Raw genomic sequence first — 15,662 nt, 5'->3', positions numbered from 1 at the left:
GACCAGGATTTAGTTAGGCTTCCGTTCCTCTTTACATCACCAGGTAGGATGCTTCCTTCTCGGAGCTGCTAAATTGAGTCCCTCATACCAGGGCCCCAGATCAGGCTGCCAGAGGAGAGTTCCCACTGGGCACAATTTTCAGGATTAATTTTTACTCTCTGCTTCACAGGTTCTACTTCTGTGCTCCCTTCCTGGTCTGACACCTGTGAACAATTAAATTCTCTAAAGTGTACCAATTATCTGCTGTTAAAGGCACATACCAGAGTGCAGCTCTATAACTTTTATTTAAATGACTCTTCTGGAGTAGAATCCAAGGTATATTCTGACAGTCATTGCTGTTGTTTCTTTGCTTATTAAAATGGAATTGGACTAAAAATATAATTCATGCCCAGTTATTGCTGTTAGCTGCCCAGTTTGGCCTCCCAAGTTGCTCTTTTTACCAAGGATAACCCAACACATAGGTCAGGATGCAGACAACCTGAGGTTGGATGTCTTCTCTCATCCAAAGCTGAGCCAAAGAGACTGAATAAAACTCTTTGAGATACCAATGAAAATATTTCAGGAACTGAAGCCTGCATGGGGTTTTGTACTTAAATATTGGGGTGATCTCTTTGCATTAGGCCTGGCTGAAACTGCAGCTGGGGGGGGTGGATTTCCACCTTTTCTTTTCTGACTTCTCTTGATTGAGATATTGGAAAAAGCTGTGAAAGGTTCTGTCCCCTCACTGGTGAGGCAGGAGGAGAACAGGAGGAGGAAGGGAGGAAAGACAGAAAAGTACCTGCAGACCCTGGTAAAGTTTATTTCATGTGTTTTACTTCTGGTAGAGCATGGGGAATTGCATGAATTACTGCAAGAAGGTCTTGCAAGGCTGGTGGAGTTTCTGTGTGGCCAATTTGGGGTTTTTAAGCTTTGGTGGTGCCAGGGCAGGGCCCCTGTGCCCTGCATGGAGTGGGGTTTGGGTGCTTCAGGCTTTTCTGCTGTGTCCAGGGGAAAATCCAGCTTAATTCTGGCTGTCCCCAGCAGTATTGAGCTGCCTGGTGTTCTTGGCTTGCTGGGACCAGTTGTCAGGAGCCCATCCCAGGACTGCAGCACCCGATAACGTCTGGGGGTGGCCAAAGGGGCCTTGGGGACAAGGCTGAGAGTGGCAGGTGCTGATAAGATGAACCCCAGAGGGGAGTGAGAGAGGAAGATACAGGCTCATGGGGTGTTTTCTGGCTGTTATTTGGTACAGACTGTGAACTCAGAGCTTGCACTGGACCTGGGGGAGGAGGGGAAGGGAAGGGAATGATTTGATGGCAAGCAGGGTCCCTGTGGTGGGTGGGAAGGAGCTGGTTTTTGGGGGGGTTCAGCAACAAGCAGAGCACAAGCAGCTGCTTGGAGTGTTTTCTAGTTTCAGATTTCCTGGTGTAGACTTTACAAAGTTGTGGCCCCCAGCTGGAGGGGCAGCAGAGGCACAGCCTGTCCTGCATCCCCAGGGACTCCCTCACCCTGTCCTGCATCCCCAGGGACTCACTCACCCTGTCCTGCATCCCCAGGGATTCACCCTGTCCCATGGCAAGGTCACCTTTGGGTGCTGGGATGCAGAGGGAGCACCCTGCTGGGCTCTGCCCTCCTCCCTCTGCAAACCAGAACCTTCTTCCAGGCCTGGCATGGGCTCTGGAAGAGAATGCCATGTGGGAATGTTAAGTGGCCATGCCTGTCCCCTCGTGTCCTCCTCGTGCCCTGGCTGGCAGGGACAGCTCCAGCTGGGACACACAGCTCCTGTGTGGCACTGCCAGCAGAGAGAAGCAGGGATGCAAACCTGCAGGGATTTGGGTAATTTTGGTCAAATGCTGTGCCTGGGAGGGGATAAAAGGCTGCAGCAGCAGGTTTGTCTGAGTGGCAGTGCCAGGATCAGACCTTGCCCCAGATCCTTGAGTCTTCCAGGTGTCCATCACTCATTTAATCATTCCCTGACACCCAGGTTACAACCTCTGCCAGAAACTTTCCCCACCACCCACCTGGTGGGGAGCAGGGACCTTGTGTAGAGGCTGCCAAGGGGGGTTTCTGGGGGAGGTGATCCCTGGTGGCTCTGTTCCTGGGGTGAGGGTTGGGAGGATGCTGAGCTCAGGCTGTTGGGTGGGGCTGCTCTCTGTGCACCCTTCCTTGAGCAATCCTTGAGCCTCAGGTATAACTCCAGGGCTGGCTTTTTGCTTTTTCACTGGTTATTTCGGGGCTTAGTCTCAGTTTGCAACATTAAAAAAAAAAACAAAAAACACCAAAAAACCCCAAGAAAAACGCCAGCCACATCAACAGCAAAAACACCAAAAAGCCTTGAAGTGCTTAAACTGCACAATTCTGACAGCTTCCCATAACACAACCACAAGCTTGCTGGGGATGAAAAACAAATTGGTGGAGCCAAGAAGCAGGCAGTGGGTAGCAGCAGGTCAGGGGGGCAGGAGCAGAGGGGGATGTTTGCCATCACCTCTCTGGGACTGGTTTGGGCCCTTCCTCTCTCTGCCAGGCTGAGGGCAGGGAGCAGCCAGCAGTGGATAAAGTGGGAAAAAAAAGAGGTTCACACCATGAATGAAAGCTGTGACAAAAAGGAAGCGAGGGGAAACTATTGTCTCCTCTGCCTTACTCCTCATAATGTCTGCGTGTAATAAGTCTTTTGGTTATGCTTGTGGCTTCTGTGACAAAGGCAGTGATTTAAGGGGCTGTCTTGACAAAAGCAGAGCTGCTCACCCGGGCCAAAGTGCTGGTGAGTAATATTTTACCACAAATTGTTGTAACTGGAGCTTGACAACTGCAGGGGGAAGGAGGGTGGGGGGATTTTACGTTTGATTTATGACACGACTTAAGTGCAGTTTGCAAGGGGGGAGCTTTAAGGCTGGTGAGGCCACCGGGCTGCATCTCCTGCAAGGAGAAGTCTGGGGGGGGGGTGAAAGCAAGGAGGGGAAAAATTCAGTGGTTTTGGCTCTGCCAGGATCGAGGGAGTTTGCTGGGAGCAGCAGGAGCCACAGAGACACAGATACATCCTGGCTGAGATGAGGATGCTCCACCTGATGGCATCCAGGGATGCCCCGGAGCCTTCCCCTCCTCTCTCTCTCTCTGGTCCCATCAAGGATATAATGTCCCATCGAGTATAAAATAAGTCCTCTGGGCTTTCTCAGCCTTCACACCTTTAGGGTTAAAGAGGTGTTTTCCTAACCCTGACCTGTGAAGCATCTTAAAGAGCAACTTTAAAGAGGGAGGACGGGAGGGAAGGAGGGAGGGGGGAAGCTGCTGCTTGGGCTTGCATCACTCTGAAAATTCAGGTCATGTTTACTACGAGCAGCTGGAAAATGATGATCTCAGATGCTAACAAGTAACATCTGAAGGGAAGCATTCAAACACTCGAGCTGTTTTGTAAGCACCTCCTTTACTTTGGGCCAAAACCAGTTTAGCTATTTTTAAGACTTCAGTTGTCCTGGTCAGCACCTGATGTCAGCTTGTCTAAAATAAAAGGAACAAGAAGTTGCCCTTCCTTTAAATTTCAAAGGGGAAAAATGGGTTTGTATTTTATAAAAACAAAAAAAAAACAAACAACCCCCAAAACCCAACCCCAAACCAACAAACAAACCCACCATACAGCTTCCTTTCTGCTTCAGAAAGGACAGATCCCTCTGCTCTGAGGGCTTTTTGTCCTGCTGCAAGCTGACCTTGTGCAATTTCCTTTATTTACATTGGGCTGGCACTGGCTTCATTGACTGCAGGAGTTTATAAAACTGCTCTAGAGGAACTCTGAGGCTTGCAGAAGTGAGCTCTGCCCTGCCTTGTCCTCTTATTTACTGGTACAAAGTAGATACACAATGCTACTGAATAAAAAGAAGTAACCTTACATCCCATTTTGTCCTGGATTTAATGCTTTCAGACCAGGATAAGAGGGGAGGTCATGAGCAATTAATTTAAACCAGGTGGAAAAATGTTCTCAAGATTTGGTTCTGTGCAGGGAGACATCTGATAGCCTTGGAGTTTTATGTGCTTTTACTTATGGGAGCAGCATGCAGCCTTTATAATGCGCTTTTTTTTTTGCTTTTTTTTGCTTTTTTTTTACTATTGGGGTTGTTTGAAAGAAGCTGTTGCAAATAATGTTTGTTGACTGCTGTAATGGAGCCAGAATCAAATTGGGAGGCAGATTAGCTTCCCAGGACTTTGGTGTTTGTGTTCAGTCTGCTTGCATCTGTGATCACCTCTGTTCTAGAACTTCTGCAAACCAGAAGGAAAACAAACTCCCCTTCATCCAGACCAGTGGCATGAGGATTCCCTCAATCAGTAATTAATCTGCAAGTTTAATCCCTGAATTGAGAGTTGGAATGAAGCAGCATGGCAGGGTTACTCCTTGTAGGGTTTGGTGATGCTGGGAGTTAAGGGCTAAGGGTGGATCTCAGCTGGTGTGAAAAGAAAGAAGGTTTGAGGGAGAGAAAATTGCCCTTTAGTGCAACTATCCTGCTATTTAGTAGCTTGATTTCTGATATATGAGCCGCCCAGCCTGGCATGGAGAAAGTATTCTGCAATTTAGAGGGATGATAAAATAATTACATGATTGCATGCTTCTTGAAGGCACGAGGATAATGTTCCTAAGTGCCACCAATCCAGTTACCACTCAGCAGAAGGAAAAAAGGCTCCTTTCTAATCAAGCCTCCCCGGGTAAGGGTTTGCAAGAGTACCCTTAAGGTCAGCACTAATCTTCCAGCTTCCAAGCAACCCCTTCAGAAGAAGGCAGGATTGCCCAATCTGCAGGGTAAACAGGCTGCTCCAGGCTGAGGAAGCAGCATGTGACAGCCACACTCAGAGCCCTTTGGGGATGGGAAGTGGTGGCCAGACCCTGACACAGCCCCACGGGGTAAAGGGTTGACCCAGCCTGGCCCTAGGGATGGAGAAGAAGGAGAGAAGGAAGGTTTCAGAAGGAGAGAAGGAAGGTTTTGGGGGTTTTTCTTTGAGCGGGTGTTGGTTGTTTTTTAATTTAAAAAAAAAGAGAGAACAAAAAGGAAAAAAAAAAAAAAGTTTATTGCAAAACTCAGTGTTTTAGAGTATTTCCAGAGTCCACTAGGTACGTTACAAACAAATCAGTAAATCCTGCTCTGAAGGCTTTAAAGCCTCCTTCTGGGTCTGGGTGCCTGCACACACACATTCTCACTCGCTCCCCTGCTCGTGCCACGACACAGACAGGAACAGAAAGGTGAGGTCAGTGACAAACATTATTATTTGAGCTGTATTGGAAATCGTTGTATATATATATATAAAAAAAAAAAAAAATTACAGTAGAACCCCACAAATCTGCAGAACAGGGAGCTTCCACACACACGCAAAACCTGGAGGCCTGATTCTACTTCCAAGCAGAGTTGTCCTAGCAAAGTGCTGTAGTGAGGTCTCGTATCACAAAAAGACTTGAAATCATCTCACAATCCTACAGAACGTTTACCAAAATGCTTGAAGTATCATAAATTAACAATAAATAAAAAAAAAAAAAACAAGTACACCTCGAGGGGTTGTTTTGTTCCTTTACTCACTGATTTTTGTCTCTAAGGGGTCTTCCAGTCCTGGGTGCAACGCAGCGAGGTTCTGCTGGAGGTGATAAAGTGCTGAGGCAGAGGAAGGACACGAGACTGAAGGTCTCGGGCAGTGAGGATGAATTGCTCTAGTAGCCACTTGGTTGTAAAGAGTGTGCCTGTTTTTTTTTTTTTTGGTTTTTTTTGGACATTTAAGACAGAAAAAAAAATAAAAATCGAGCACCATCCCCCCCAAAAAAATAAAAATAAAAAAGTTGTGGGTTTGCTTTTTTTTTTTTTTTAACAGATTGTCCCACGTTTCTATGGCTGGTAAAATCCAAGACAGGTCAGTGTAGCTGTTAATGAGGATGCCACTTCCACTTAAATAGACAGAAATGTTGGTTTGGTACCTTGCAAACCAAACCAGACTTGATTTATTTGTCCCCCTGAGTTGCCTAGAGGCGTTAGGATGCATACAGGTGGGGTAAGCAAGCATGGGGTGCTGTGAGGAGGAATCTCTCCCATTAAGACTAAATGAACAGCTAGTACCTCATCTCTTGTTGGCCCCTTCAATGTGCACAGGCTCCACTGCATTCCTCACTGAAGTCAGCAGCAAAAAAAAGAAAAAAAAAAAACCCTTCTCACTGGCTTTGGGGGGAGATGGGGAAGGGTCCTGATTCAGGCTCCCTGCACCCCCTTCCCCCTGGGTGCAGCAGATGGTGAGAGGCTGAGGGATGCAGGGGGTTCCACATTCAGTCTGTGATGGGGTAAAAGATTTTGTGCACTTGTAAGTGAAGGTTTCAGGTACATTAAGACATCCTGGGCCAAATCCTCCCTGTGGGTTGGGCTGGTTGGGGCAGCCCAGCTGGGTCTGCTGACACCAGCTGAGGCCTTCTGGAAAAAGATGCTGGAGCTGTAGTTAATTTTTTTTTTTTTTTTGCTTTTTTTTTTTTTGCTTTTTTTCTTCTTTAAATAATAACTGGGTTACCTAAGACCTACCTATTAAAAACAGCTACATAAGAGTAAGTTTCCCAACAATTTCACAAGCTAGCAATGCAAGATAGGTATTGAAGAGATCGGTGTAAAGACAGCTTTCCATTATGCAAAAGATGATTTTTCCTCTCTAGTTAATTAAGCTAACCTCCTTTAACAACCTTAGAATAAATTAATAAATACTAGTTAAATTAGAAACAGTACATCAGATCTAACTATCAAGAGAAAAAAGTTTCAAGGATACCAATCAGGAGAAGAAAAATCATCTTATGAAACATGTGCAGTAAGAACTGGCCGTAAGGACATATGGAGCCTCCAATTTCCCAGCATTTGTGACTTTCAAGTTAATTAGAACATTAGCAATGGTTTAAGTCAGCTATCTAGCCTAGCCTCCTCCTCCTCAGATCTAAAAAAGTCTAGATCCTTCCAGAGGAAGATTGAGTTGGCTACTGGTGGTGTCTGAAATGCTCATCTGTGTGAAATCTGCAGTAAGGGAATGGGTGAGGACAGTCAGAGGCTGAGCTGCTTCTGCTGTTGTCAGCTTTTCTGGGATCAAACTTTTCCCTATGCTTGTTACTGGGAAAGCAGGAGTGTGTGCATCACATCTTCATGCTAGGCAGAAGTTATTCTTATGTGGCTATCCATATTTTCTATGGAGATTTCCATTGTTGGTTAAAAAAAAAAAAAAATTCCTTCTAATAATTAAAAAAAAAAAAATAAATTTGTTGGTAGCAACTGTTCACATTTAAAATTTCACATTCTCCTTAGAATGTAGTTTTAAAACGTGGAGCAGAGCTGATTGGTTTTTTTTTTCCTCCCCCCCTCCCAGTCTTACACTGAGTACATGAGATGGAGAAGGAACAGATTTTTTTTTTCCTTATGCCACACCATCACAGCCTTTTCCTGAATGTTCTGCTTTTCCAATATCCATGTCAATAAAGTCATCTGGCAAGTCTGACACGACCCCCCCTGGGCTCTCCTCTGCACCTTGCTGTTGCTGCTGCTGCTGCTGCTGGTGGTGGTGGCACAGCCCAACCTTGCATGGCCTCACCAGGGACAGAAACACAGCACCCAGGACCATGCCAGCAGCACAGGAGTAGAAGGCTGAGCTGTAGTTCTGAGTTGTATCCACTAAGACACCTACAGAAAAAAACATTTAGAGCAGTTAGCCCCAGCTGGCCCTCCCCTCTTGCCCCTCCACCCCTCTCCTATAGAGTTTTTCTTTTAATCCAGGCACCACTGCATCATTTTATCCGCAACAAAACCACTCAGTGAGGAGATGGTACCTTAAAAAAGGGACAAACATGATGCTCAGGGGGTGTAGTGCTGTCTCCAGGCAAGTCAGAATCCTTTGGGCACTGCAGAAGCCCGAGATGCATCAGGCACCTCTTTACTAGGACAGAGGCTTCACTTTCCTGCAGTGTGTGGCAGGGACATGTGCACAGGGACAGCAACTTGTTTCTGCCCTTTGCTGAACTGAACTGATGCCAGTTTTAGGTTTCCAGCAGGAGCAGGGGAGCACTGCAGTGTTTTCCTTCACTCTGAGGTTCCCCAGCAGAAGCTGCCTCACTGATGGGACGCTGCAGAGCTGCATTGCAGCACTTCCCTGGCTCCAAGAGCTTCCTAATACTAGTTGCAGGGCTTTTAGGATAGTCCTGATTAGCACTGCCAGATGACTTTCTAGACAGAGCTCAGCACCAACAGCTGCTGAATATACTAGGAGGAAAAAAAAAAACGAAAAAAAACCCCAAACAAAATGAAAGTTTAAGAGTTACCTGCAAGGGGTGGTCCAGCCAACCCAGCTAAGCTTTGAATGAAGACGTAGACCCCAGCAGCAGAAGACATCCTTGCAATTCCAACCACATCATCTTCTGCCAGGAGGGGGATATGCGTGCCCGCTACCGTCCCGAGCATGAACCCAAAAAATATGCTACATATCATCAAGCCCCAGAACTCAGAGGCAAAAGGGAAGGCAAACAAGGCTACAGAGAGCAGGACAACGCAGATGAGTTCGATGTAGATCTTGCGGATGGGTTTTTTGTTGAGGACCCAGCCAGCTGAAATTCTTCCAAAGACCTCTGCGATGGCCATGGCCGAGAGGATGTAGGCAGAGTGGTCTTTGCCAATGCCAAGGCTGAGGCTCAGGGGGATGATGTAGAGGGAAGGAGCAAAGAAGCCCAGGGTAGCAAACAGGCCAAAGAATGCATAACAGATAAAGCTATAGTCTCTCATCACAGAAAAGTCCAGTAGTTTGGTTTTTGGTTCTGGAGGGGTGCTGTTATTTTCAACAAGTATCTGCACGGGTTCCTTTGGTTCTTCACTTTTCGGCTCCGCTTTGGTTTTTCCAGGCACATTGCTGGGTGAGGTAGTTATTTCTACTCCTGAGTCTATGGACTCTATTGAGGTGCGTGTTTGCTCGTTTTCAAGCATGTACTTTGTCTCCGTGGGCTCTTCTGGAGGCTGCACTTTCACTTCTTCTTGCTCCTTGATGAGGATGGGTCGCAGCAGAGATCCACAGATGACAATGCTCAGCTGTAGCACCCCGACAGAAAGGAGGCTGTACCTCCAGCCAATCTGCTCCTTCAAAGCAGTAATTGCTAAGGGAAGAGGGCAGAAGAGGAAGAAATTATAACAAGAAAAGCCTGGAGTCACCCCAAAAAGCTATCTGAATTTACAGCTAGGGAAGGGACTTCAGAGAATCACCGAATGTTTAGGTTGGAGGCTCCAACCTTTAACCAACACCATAATCCAACTACTAAACCATCTCCTTAAGGACCAGGTCCAAACAAATGGCTTTTAAATGCCTCCAGGGATGGTGATTCCACCACTGTCCTGGCCAGGCCATTCCAATGCCTGACATCCCTCAACTCTTCATCACTGGAAGGTCCAAAGTTCATCTGCTGTTGCAGCGGTCCCTCCTGGTCCAATCTGCCCAGGGTCACCCAGGGGCCTGGCGCCCACGTTCCTCCCATCAGCTGCAGCAGACAAGAGCTAGAGCTTGCATTTAACAGGTGGCTAGCTCAAGCTATCATCTCGGTAGCCACTTTGGATGGCAAAGACAAAGGTGGTGTTATTTTTACTGAAGGAGAGCAAATTCAGTTGGGTTTCCTTTCTCAGCTGGCCCCACCCTGAAACCAGCTTCTAGAGGAAATCTCTTTGCTCTGCTCAAAGATGCATGTCCCTGCTTAATGACAAGCAACCTTCATTTCCAACCAAAGCTGCTTTGCAACGGGTTAAAAACAGGTTAAAAAGCAGAAGACCACCTGAAGTGGAGAGGACAGGATGCACCAGGGACGTGCTGCCTGGGGACAGGTTTGGGGCAGTTTGGCAGTCGTGCTGAGCACAAGCCCCACTAACCTTTCAGAGCAGTTCTGTGTACTCTGGGTGTGTGTTTTAAATAGCTGAAGTTTCTCAGCCTTATTTTTAGCCTGCTGGATCTATATAGGGAACCCATTGGGCTGTGTATCAGAGGGAGGCACGTCCTGCCCTGGCAGGAGATGCTGGGGCATCGTTAGATGGGTCTCTAGAATTACTGCTGACCCTGCCTGCAGGACACGAGTCCCACTGCCACGTGGGCAACCACCTGTGGGCTCCAGAAGCGCGTGGGAAGGTCCATGAGGACCCTGGTACTGATGGCTCCCATTTGCTGGGGAAAAGGAGGGGAGCAGTGCTGTGCTTTAGGCATGCATGGATGAACTCGGGGAGGAAACTGTACCTGGTGCAAAGGAGAAAACAGCAAAACATTCCCCTGTAGAAGCCACTGCTGTGACCAGCGAACGTCTTTTGTCAAAATACTGTGATAAAATGGTGACAGTCGGGAGGAAAGAGAGGCAGTATCCAAGGCCTGTGAATAAATGCCAAAAATTGCCATAACAACAAGAAAGGGAGAGGGAAACACCGATGGGAGAACACGTTAATTCAGCTTTCCCCGTGGCGAGATTACAGTATCATTTCGGCCAACTCAGCAAGTCACCCTGGAAGAAAATCATTGGGGAAACCAGAATGTTATTTTCTTTTAAACTGGAAGGGGGATTAAAAAAGAAAAAAAAAAAAGAAAAAAAACCCAAGAGACCCAACCTCCCAAACCTGCTAGATATACATATATACCTTCTGTTCCCCAACAGCCAACGGGGTCCACCCTCAGGACCTCATCTGCCCTAAGCATGACAAGCTCCTGATCACAGATGTCAGCAGGACACCCAGGTCAGATGGGAGAGAAGGAAAAGTATCAGGAAAAAGATAAGGAAAAAAAAAAAACAGGGCAAAAAGGACACAGAGGGAGAGGTTAGAGGTCCATCAGAAGCCATCAGCAGAGCTGCACTAGCCCAGTGGTTTGCAGGACCAAGTCCCAACGTGGTCCCCAGGGTGACATGGGGTAGAAAGCCAAGCCTTGAGCCCAGTTCATCACCTCTGCTTGGAAGGTGAGGTCAGCTCAGAAGGGGCAGCAGCATCTCTCAAGCACTCCCAGAGTCCTGGGGAGTCAAACAATCCCTCCCCTTACACACACAAACACCAGATCTGGACTTGCAGGAAGCCACAGGAGGGAGCAAAAAGTGTCTGGCAGGTAGAAGAACAGGAGAACTCACCAGAGATGATGCCAATGGTGACATACATGTCCACAACACTGCGGGCAAAGGAGGCAGTGACCATGCCTGTGCTGACCAGAACCCCTCCAGCCATCACCACAAAGCGGTGACCAAAGCGATTGCTGAGCACCGTGGAGAGAGGAGCTGGGTGGGTGGGAGAAGAAAACAAGAGCTGTGGTCAACACCCAAGTCAGCAACCTCCCCAGCTATCACCTCTTTCAGAAGCTCTCCTTCTCCCCTGTTGACATGCCACCACCCCTGCCACTTGGCCTCACGCCCAGGAGCCATCCTTGAGTGCTTCACAACATTTAGGATGTGCTAAAAAAAAAAATAAAAATCAGCAGAAGAAACCCAGAGGGGTGCGTGGCAGACTGGGACAAACCAGCAGCAGCACCCAAGACACCAGTGGATTTCAGTGAGGCTTAAATCATTTCTCATCCTTTTCACAACAGTTAAAAGTTTCAAACCCTTTGATTTCCCCCCGTGCTGATGAGAGCTGAATGCCCAGGCCAGGCTCAGTGACACGGGCCATGAGTTGGGACTCAAAGGGACTGCTGGGCTGAGAAAGAGATTCCTGGGTGTTCTAGAAGCATGCAACCTCTGGACTTTCTGGCTGTTATTTATAAAGGAGCCATTAGAGACACCAAAGTCACAGGTACCAGGTCCTTATCTGCTGAGTCAGCAGTATGACTGCCCCTTGCACTCGTGCTCACTGCCTGCTCTGCTTACCTGTGAAGGTCTGGACAAACACACATATGGATATTATCCAGGATATCCTGCTGTTGGTTTCATCAAAGCTTTCCATCAGGTCGTTGAAGAAGACACCAAACGATTTGATAATGCCGTACGTTAGAGCTTCCACAAAGAAGAAAGCAAAAGCAACTGTCCAACCCCATCCTCCATCAGGCACTTTAGCATAAACATTTGGAGCAGTGCACGGCATTTTTACAGCTTTGACAGTCATTTTTCTGATCTGGGAAAGAAAGGGGAGAAAGAGCCAGGCATCAGTTTAAGATGAATTTTGCTGAAAGAGGCACAGCCTAAGCAGCTGTAAAATCCCCAGGGCACTGCTGGCTGCTCCCTGTGCTGCCAGAGATTAAATGCAAGGGTTGGGCTGAAGTTTCTGCCTTTGTCACCCCGTGGGGCTCATATCTGCTGGTGCCCTTTGAGCCCAGGACCAGAAACTCTCTGCTCAGCACCCAGGCAAGCTGTTCCCAATCAGCAAAACCTGGCACCCGGGAGCTGTCATCTGTATTTTGGTGCATGGGGGTGGGTGGATGGATGGATGGAGTTCATGAAAAATCCACTGCGGGACCCAGCACAGGTTCCTGGAGCAGCAGGAACTCCCCAGGATCTCCCCAGGAGCTCCCCGTGATCCCTCTTGCCTGGCCTGGGGTGGCACTGAGGTGCCACCCATTTGCCACAAGGTTTTGTTGAGGATACAACCCACGGGCAGTGTCCCAAACCCACCGAGCTCCCCACTGGCACTCGGGGTGACAGGAACCCCTCGGGATCCTGCCTGCTCCCCAAAATGGCTGCTCCAGGGCTGCCAAGCCCCAGCTGCCCAAAATGCAGCAGTAACCTGGCAACAGGGGATGGGGACACCCCCACTGCCACCAGCTGTCCCCTGCAGCCCTTGGGGTCACCATCACCCCCAGGGCAGGAGGCAGCCGGAGCCCTAAGGGTTGCTGGGGGGCAAAGGGAATCACCCCATAAGGTCCGGGGGGGTCTCTCCAGCCCTGCCCTGTCTCAACCAGGAGCTGGGGATGCTCCAGGGGCTGGGGATGCTCCAGGGGCAGCTTCTGCCCTGCAGGGATCCAAACTGAGCACCTCCTCACCTGAACCGGGGGGAACACGACAGTCCCAGGTCAAGCCCCAGAAGGGGACAGCGAGTTGGCCATAGGCAGCCACCTCGTGGGCTACTAGCCCCGTGGGCTACCGACCCCGTCCCCACGCCCGCCGTGTCCCGGGCACGGCGTGAACCTGCGGCTCTTGCGGGCGTCGCGTTTCCTCCCCGCGCCGCCGTCCCCAGCAGCCACCAGGCACATTTCCCTCCTCCATTTTCTACTCTAGATCATCGGCACGACTTTTTTTGCTCGGCAAGAGGAAACCAGAGCGGCTCCGGCAACGCTTCCCCATCCCACCGGGGGAACTTCTCTATCAGGCGAGTCCCTGCGCGTTCCCGGTGCCACCGGGGACCCCGTCAGCCGCCCCACGGGAGACCGGCCGGAGTGAGTGGGTGCCCTGAGCGGGGTAGGGGGGGGTCTCAGCAGCCCGGTTCCCCCTCTGCAGTGCTGCATGGTGGGTCAGGGCTGGTGCACGGTTCCCTGTGGGGGGGTTTGCTGAGGGATGGAGCGAGGCGTGGGCTCCAGCATCCCTCCTGTGCTCTCCTGCATCCCGGGGTGAGGGGCGCAGGCACAGGACCACCACCGTGTGCCCAGGAGGGAGTTGAGCCTCTGCCCGAAGTTTGTGGGAAGTGCCTGGATAACCCCCCGAGAGAGGCACCGGGGCTGCAAGGAATTCCTGTGTCACACTGCACAAGGAATGAGGGAGGGGGGGGGGGGGGGAGAAGATTAGATTAGAAGGAAGCACGCTATTTAGAAGCGAGGGGGGGGAAAAATAAAATCAACACATCCCCCATAAAAACCTAAACCACAAAGCTTGGCGTAAATAATGTATAATTAAAAATTAAAAGGAATTGCGACGGGGGAAAAAAAAATTAAAAATTCAAACGCTAGAGCTCAGGGACCCGGCGTGGTCCCCCCCTCCCCTGCATCACTTTCTGAACATTTCAGACCTGATTTCTGCATCGCCACCGCCGCACCGGCTCCTCGGCTGGGCGCCGGAGCCGCCAGCTAAAAATAATGGGGTGCGGGGGAAAAAGAAAAAAAATTTAAAAAGGGGTAAGGGGAAGCAAAAAAAAAAAAATTAAAAATATATTTAAAAGAATAATAATAATAAAGGGCAAACTAACCCCCCCCTTCCGCCCCCGCTACCCCGGAATCCCCGGGCAGGAGCCCACTCACCGGCGGCTCTGGCTGCTGCGGCGGGGTTAGGGGCTGCCCATGGCCGGGGACCCTCGGCGGGGCGGCGAGAGGAGGCGGCCCCGCTGCCTGCCTACCCGCCCGCCGGCCTCCGGCCGCTGCTGCTCCCGCTGCCCGCGGCGGCGGCTGCTCGGCTCTCAGCTCCCAGCCCTTATATACCGGCTGGAGCCGGTCTCCGCCGGCGGCTCCGCAGCGCCATGTGCGCGCCCGGGCCCGGGCTCGCCCCAGCGCCGGCGCCGGCCCCGCGTGTGCGGCGGAGGGGGCGGTGCTGCCGGGGGCACCCACCCCGCCAGGGTCGGCTCCAACTCACACCCGATGCCCCCCAAGGTTTGGGGTCGGCACCTGCCGGAGCGGGTAGGGATGCCCCCCCCATCCCTCATCCCCCGCACACCCTCCCCCCTCTTCCCCTTCTTCCCCGGGCAGGTCCTCGCCGGTTCGGATCGGTCGCGCTGCGGGGAGGGAGCCGGTCCCCGGGGGTCGGCGGGTGGGGGAGAGGAGGGAGAGTGCCGGCAAGTGACAGGTCTGGCGGTGAAAAGGGTGTGGGGTGAAGGGGGTGCATTAGAGCACCTTCCAGTGTCCAGAGGGGCTACAGGAAAGCTGGGGAGGGACGTTTTATAAGGGCGTAGCAGTAGGACAAGGGGTAATGGCTTTAAAATGAATTTTTTAGGTGGAATTAGTTTAGATACTATGAAGAAATTCTGCAGTGTGAGAGTAGGCAGACCCTGGCCCAGGTTGCCCCATCCCTGGCAGTGTTGATGGGGTTTGGAGCACCCTGGGCTGGTGGGAGGTGTCCCTGCCCATGCAGGGATTTAGGATTCGATGGTCCTTAAAATTCCTTCCAACCCAAACCATCCCATTGTTCTGTGACCCCCGCCATGCCCTGTGCAGGTTTGGGTCTCCCCGTCTGGTTTGGTGCTGAAGTTTGGAAGCCCTTTGTTTGCAGAAGAGGGCCCTGAAGGGACAGGGATGTGGTGGTGCAAGTTGGGGTGCAAGCATGGGAGATCCCTCCATGCTTCAAGCCCTTTGGCAGCACATCTGGGATCAGAGTCACATTGCAAGACATCTTGGACCCCTGGCCTTGGAGAGCATAGGGGTCCTTGTGAAGCAGGCAGGGAGGTTTTGAAGCCTCACACCACTCCTTGTGGCTTGTGGGCAAGTGACTTGTCCACGGGTGATAGCAGAGAGCTCAGAGTGGGGGCTGTGATCAGACCCCCTCCTCACCTCCCTTCCTGGCACCCCACTGCCATTTGGTGGCAATTCTGGAGTGAAATCACCCAGGTTAAAATGTCCCTTCAGTGCCTCACCCACCCACCAGCCAGGGCTGCTGCATTGGGTTGGCAGGAATCCCTTCTCTTGGTTTCCTTTTTTTTCATTACAGTGAGAGTTTCCAGTGGGATGGTGCAGGTAAAGGAGCAGGCAGGGGGGAGGCAAAACTCTGCAAACTTCTGACAAATGAGGCACAGGAGTTACTGCTTTTGTTCAGTAACTTTGAGAAAGCTGCTGCCAATTTCTGATGGCATTGAAGGTCC

The 15,662-nt window shown here is 50.4% G+C and overlaps 2 protein-coding genes across 5 annotated transcripts in view; one reads left to right on the top strand and one right to left on the bottom strand.

The window, feature by feature from the left end:
- Nucleotides 1–5,010: 5,010 nt before the first annotated feature.
- On the bottom strand, nt 5,011–14,348 carry SLC16A6 (solute carrier family 16 member 6). Of its 2 annotated transcripts, XM_030461752.1 has the most exons (7): nt 14,116–14,243; nt 13,887–13,944; nt 11,819–12,062; nt 11,090–11,233; nt 10,219–10,347; nt 8,279–9,100; nt 5,011–7,643 (listed from the first exon to the last, which is right to left on the bottom strand). In XM_030461752.1, exons 3-7 carry the CDS (start codon nt 12,051–12,053, stop codon nt 7,381–7,383), a joined length of 1,593 nt encoding a protein of 530 aa, XP_030317612.1. In that variant the 5' UTR covers nt 12,054–12,062; nt 13,887–13,944; nt 14,116–14,243; the 3' UTR covers nt 5,011–7,380. The 2 variants fall into 2 exon arrangements, with proteins under 2 accessions (XP_030317612.1, XP_030317611.1); XM_030461751.1 differs by lacking the exon at nt 13,887–13,944 and having other exon boundaries at nt 14,116–14,348.
- ARSG (arylsulfatase G) overlaps nt 12,782–15,662 on the top strand; it is a 33,562-nt gene continuing 30,681 nt past the window's right edge. For 2 of the 3 annotated variants that reach the window (XM_030461749.1, XM_030461748.1), the window contains exon 1: nt 14,379–14,487. The gene's annotated coding sequence lies outside the window, so the exon portion shown is untranslated. Of the gene's footprint in view, nt 13,321–14,378; nt 14,488–15,662 lie in introns of those variants that run through there. The other variant, XM_030461750.1, reaches the window with a different exon arrangement.

Source organism: Calypte anna, chromosome 18 (genome assembly GCF_003957555.1).
Source record: "Calypte anna isolate BGI_N300 chromosome 18, bCalAnn1_v1.p, whole genome shotgun sequence".
In the NCBI taxonomy this organism is placed as follows: domain Eukaryota; kingdom Metazoa; phylum Chordata; class Aves; order Apodiformes; family Trochilidae; genus Calypte; species Calypte anna.
The sequence above is the reverse complement of the archived record's forward strand: the minus strand, read 5'-3'. Positions and strand labels throughout refer to the sequence as shown.

What these genes read in the sequence shown, in the direction of transcription:
- SLC16A6 (XM_030461751.1), bottom strand. Translation starts at nt 12,053, where the DNA reads ATGACTGTCAAAGCTGTAAAAATGCCGTGCACTGCTCCAAATGTTTAT. An exon ending in CACCATTGGCATCATCTCTG is followed by an intron (nt 10,348 to 11,089) that starts GTGAGTTCTCCT and finishes ATTTATTCACAG; the next exon opens with GCCTTGGATACTGCCTCTCT. An exon ending in TGTTTTCTCCTTTGCACCAG is followed by an intron (nt 9,101 to 10,218) that starts GTACAGTTTCCT and finishes CTCTTCCCTTAG; the next exon opens with CAATTACTGCTTTGAAGGAG.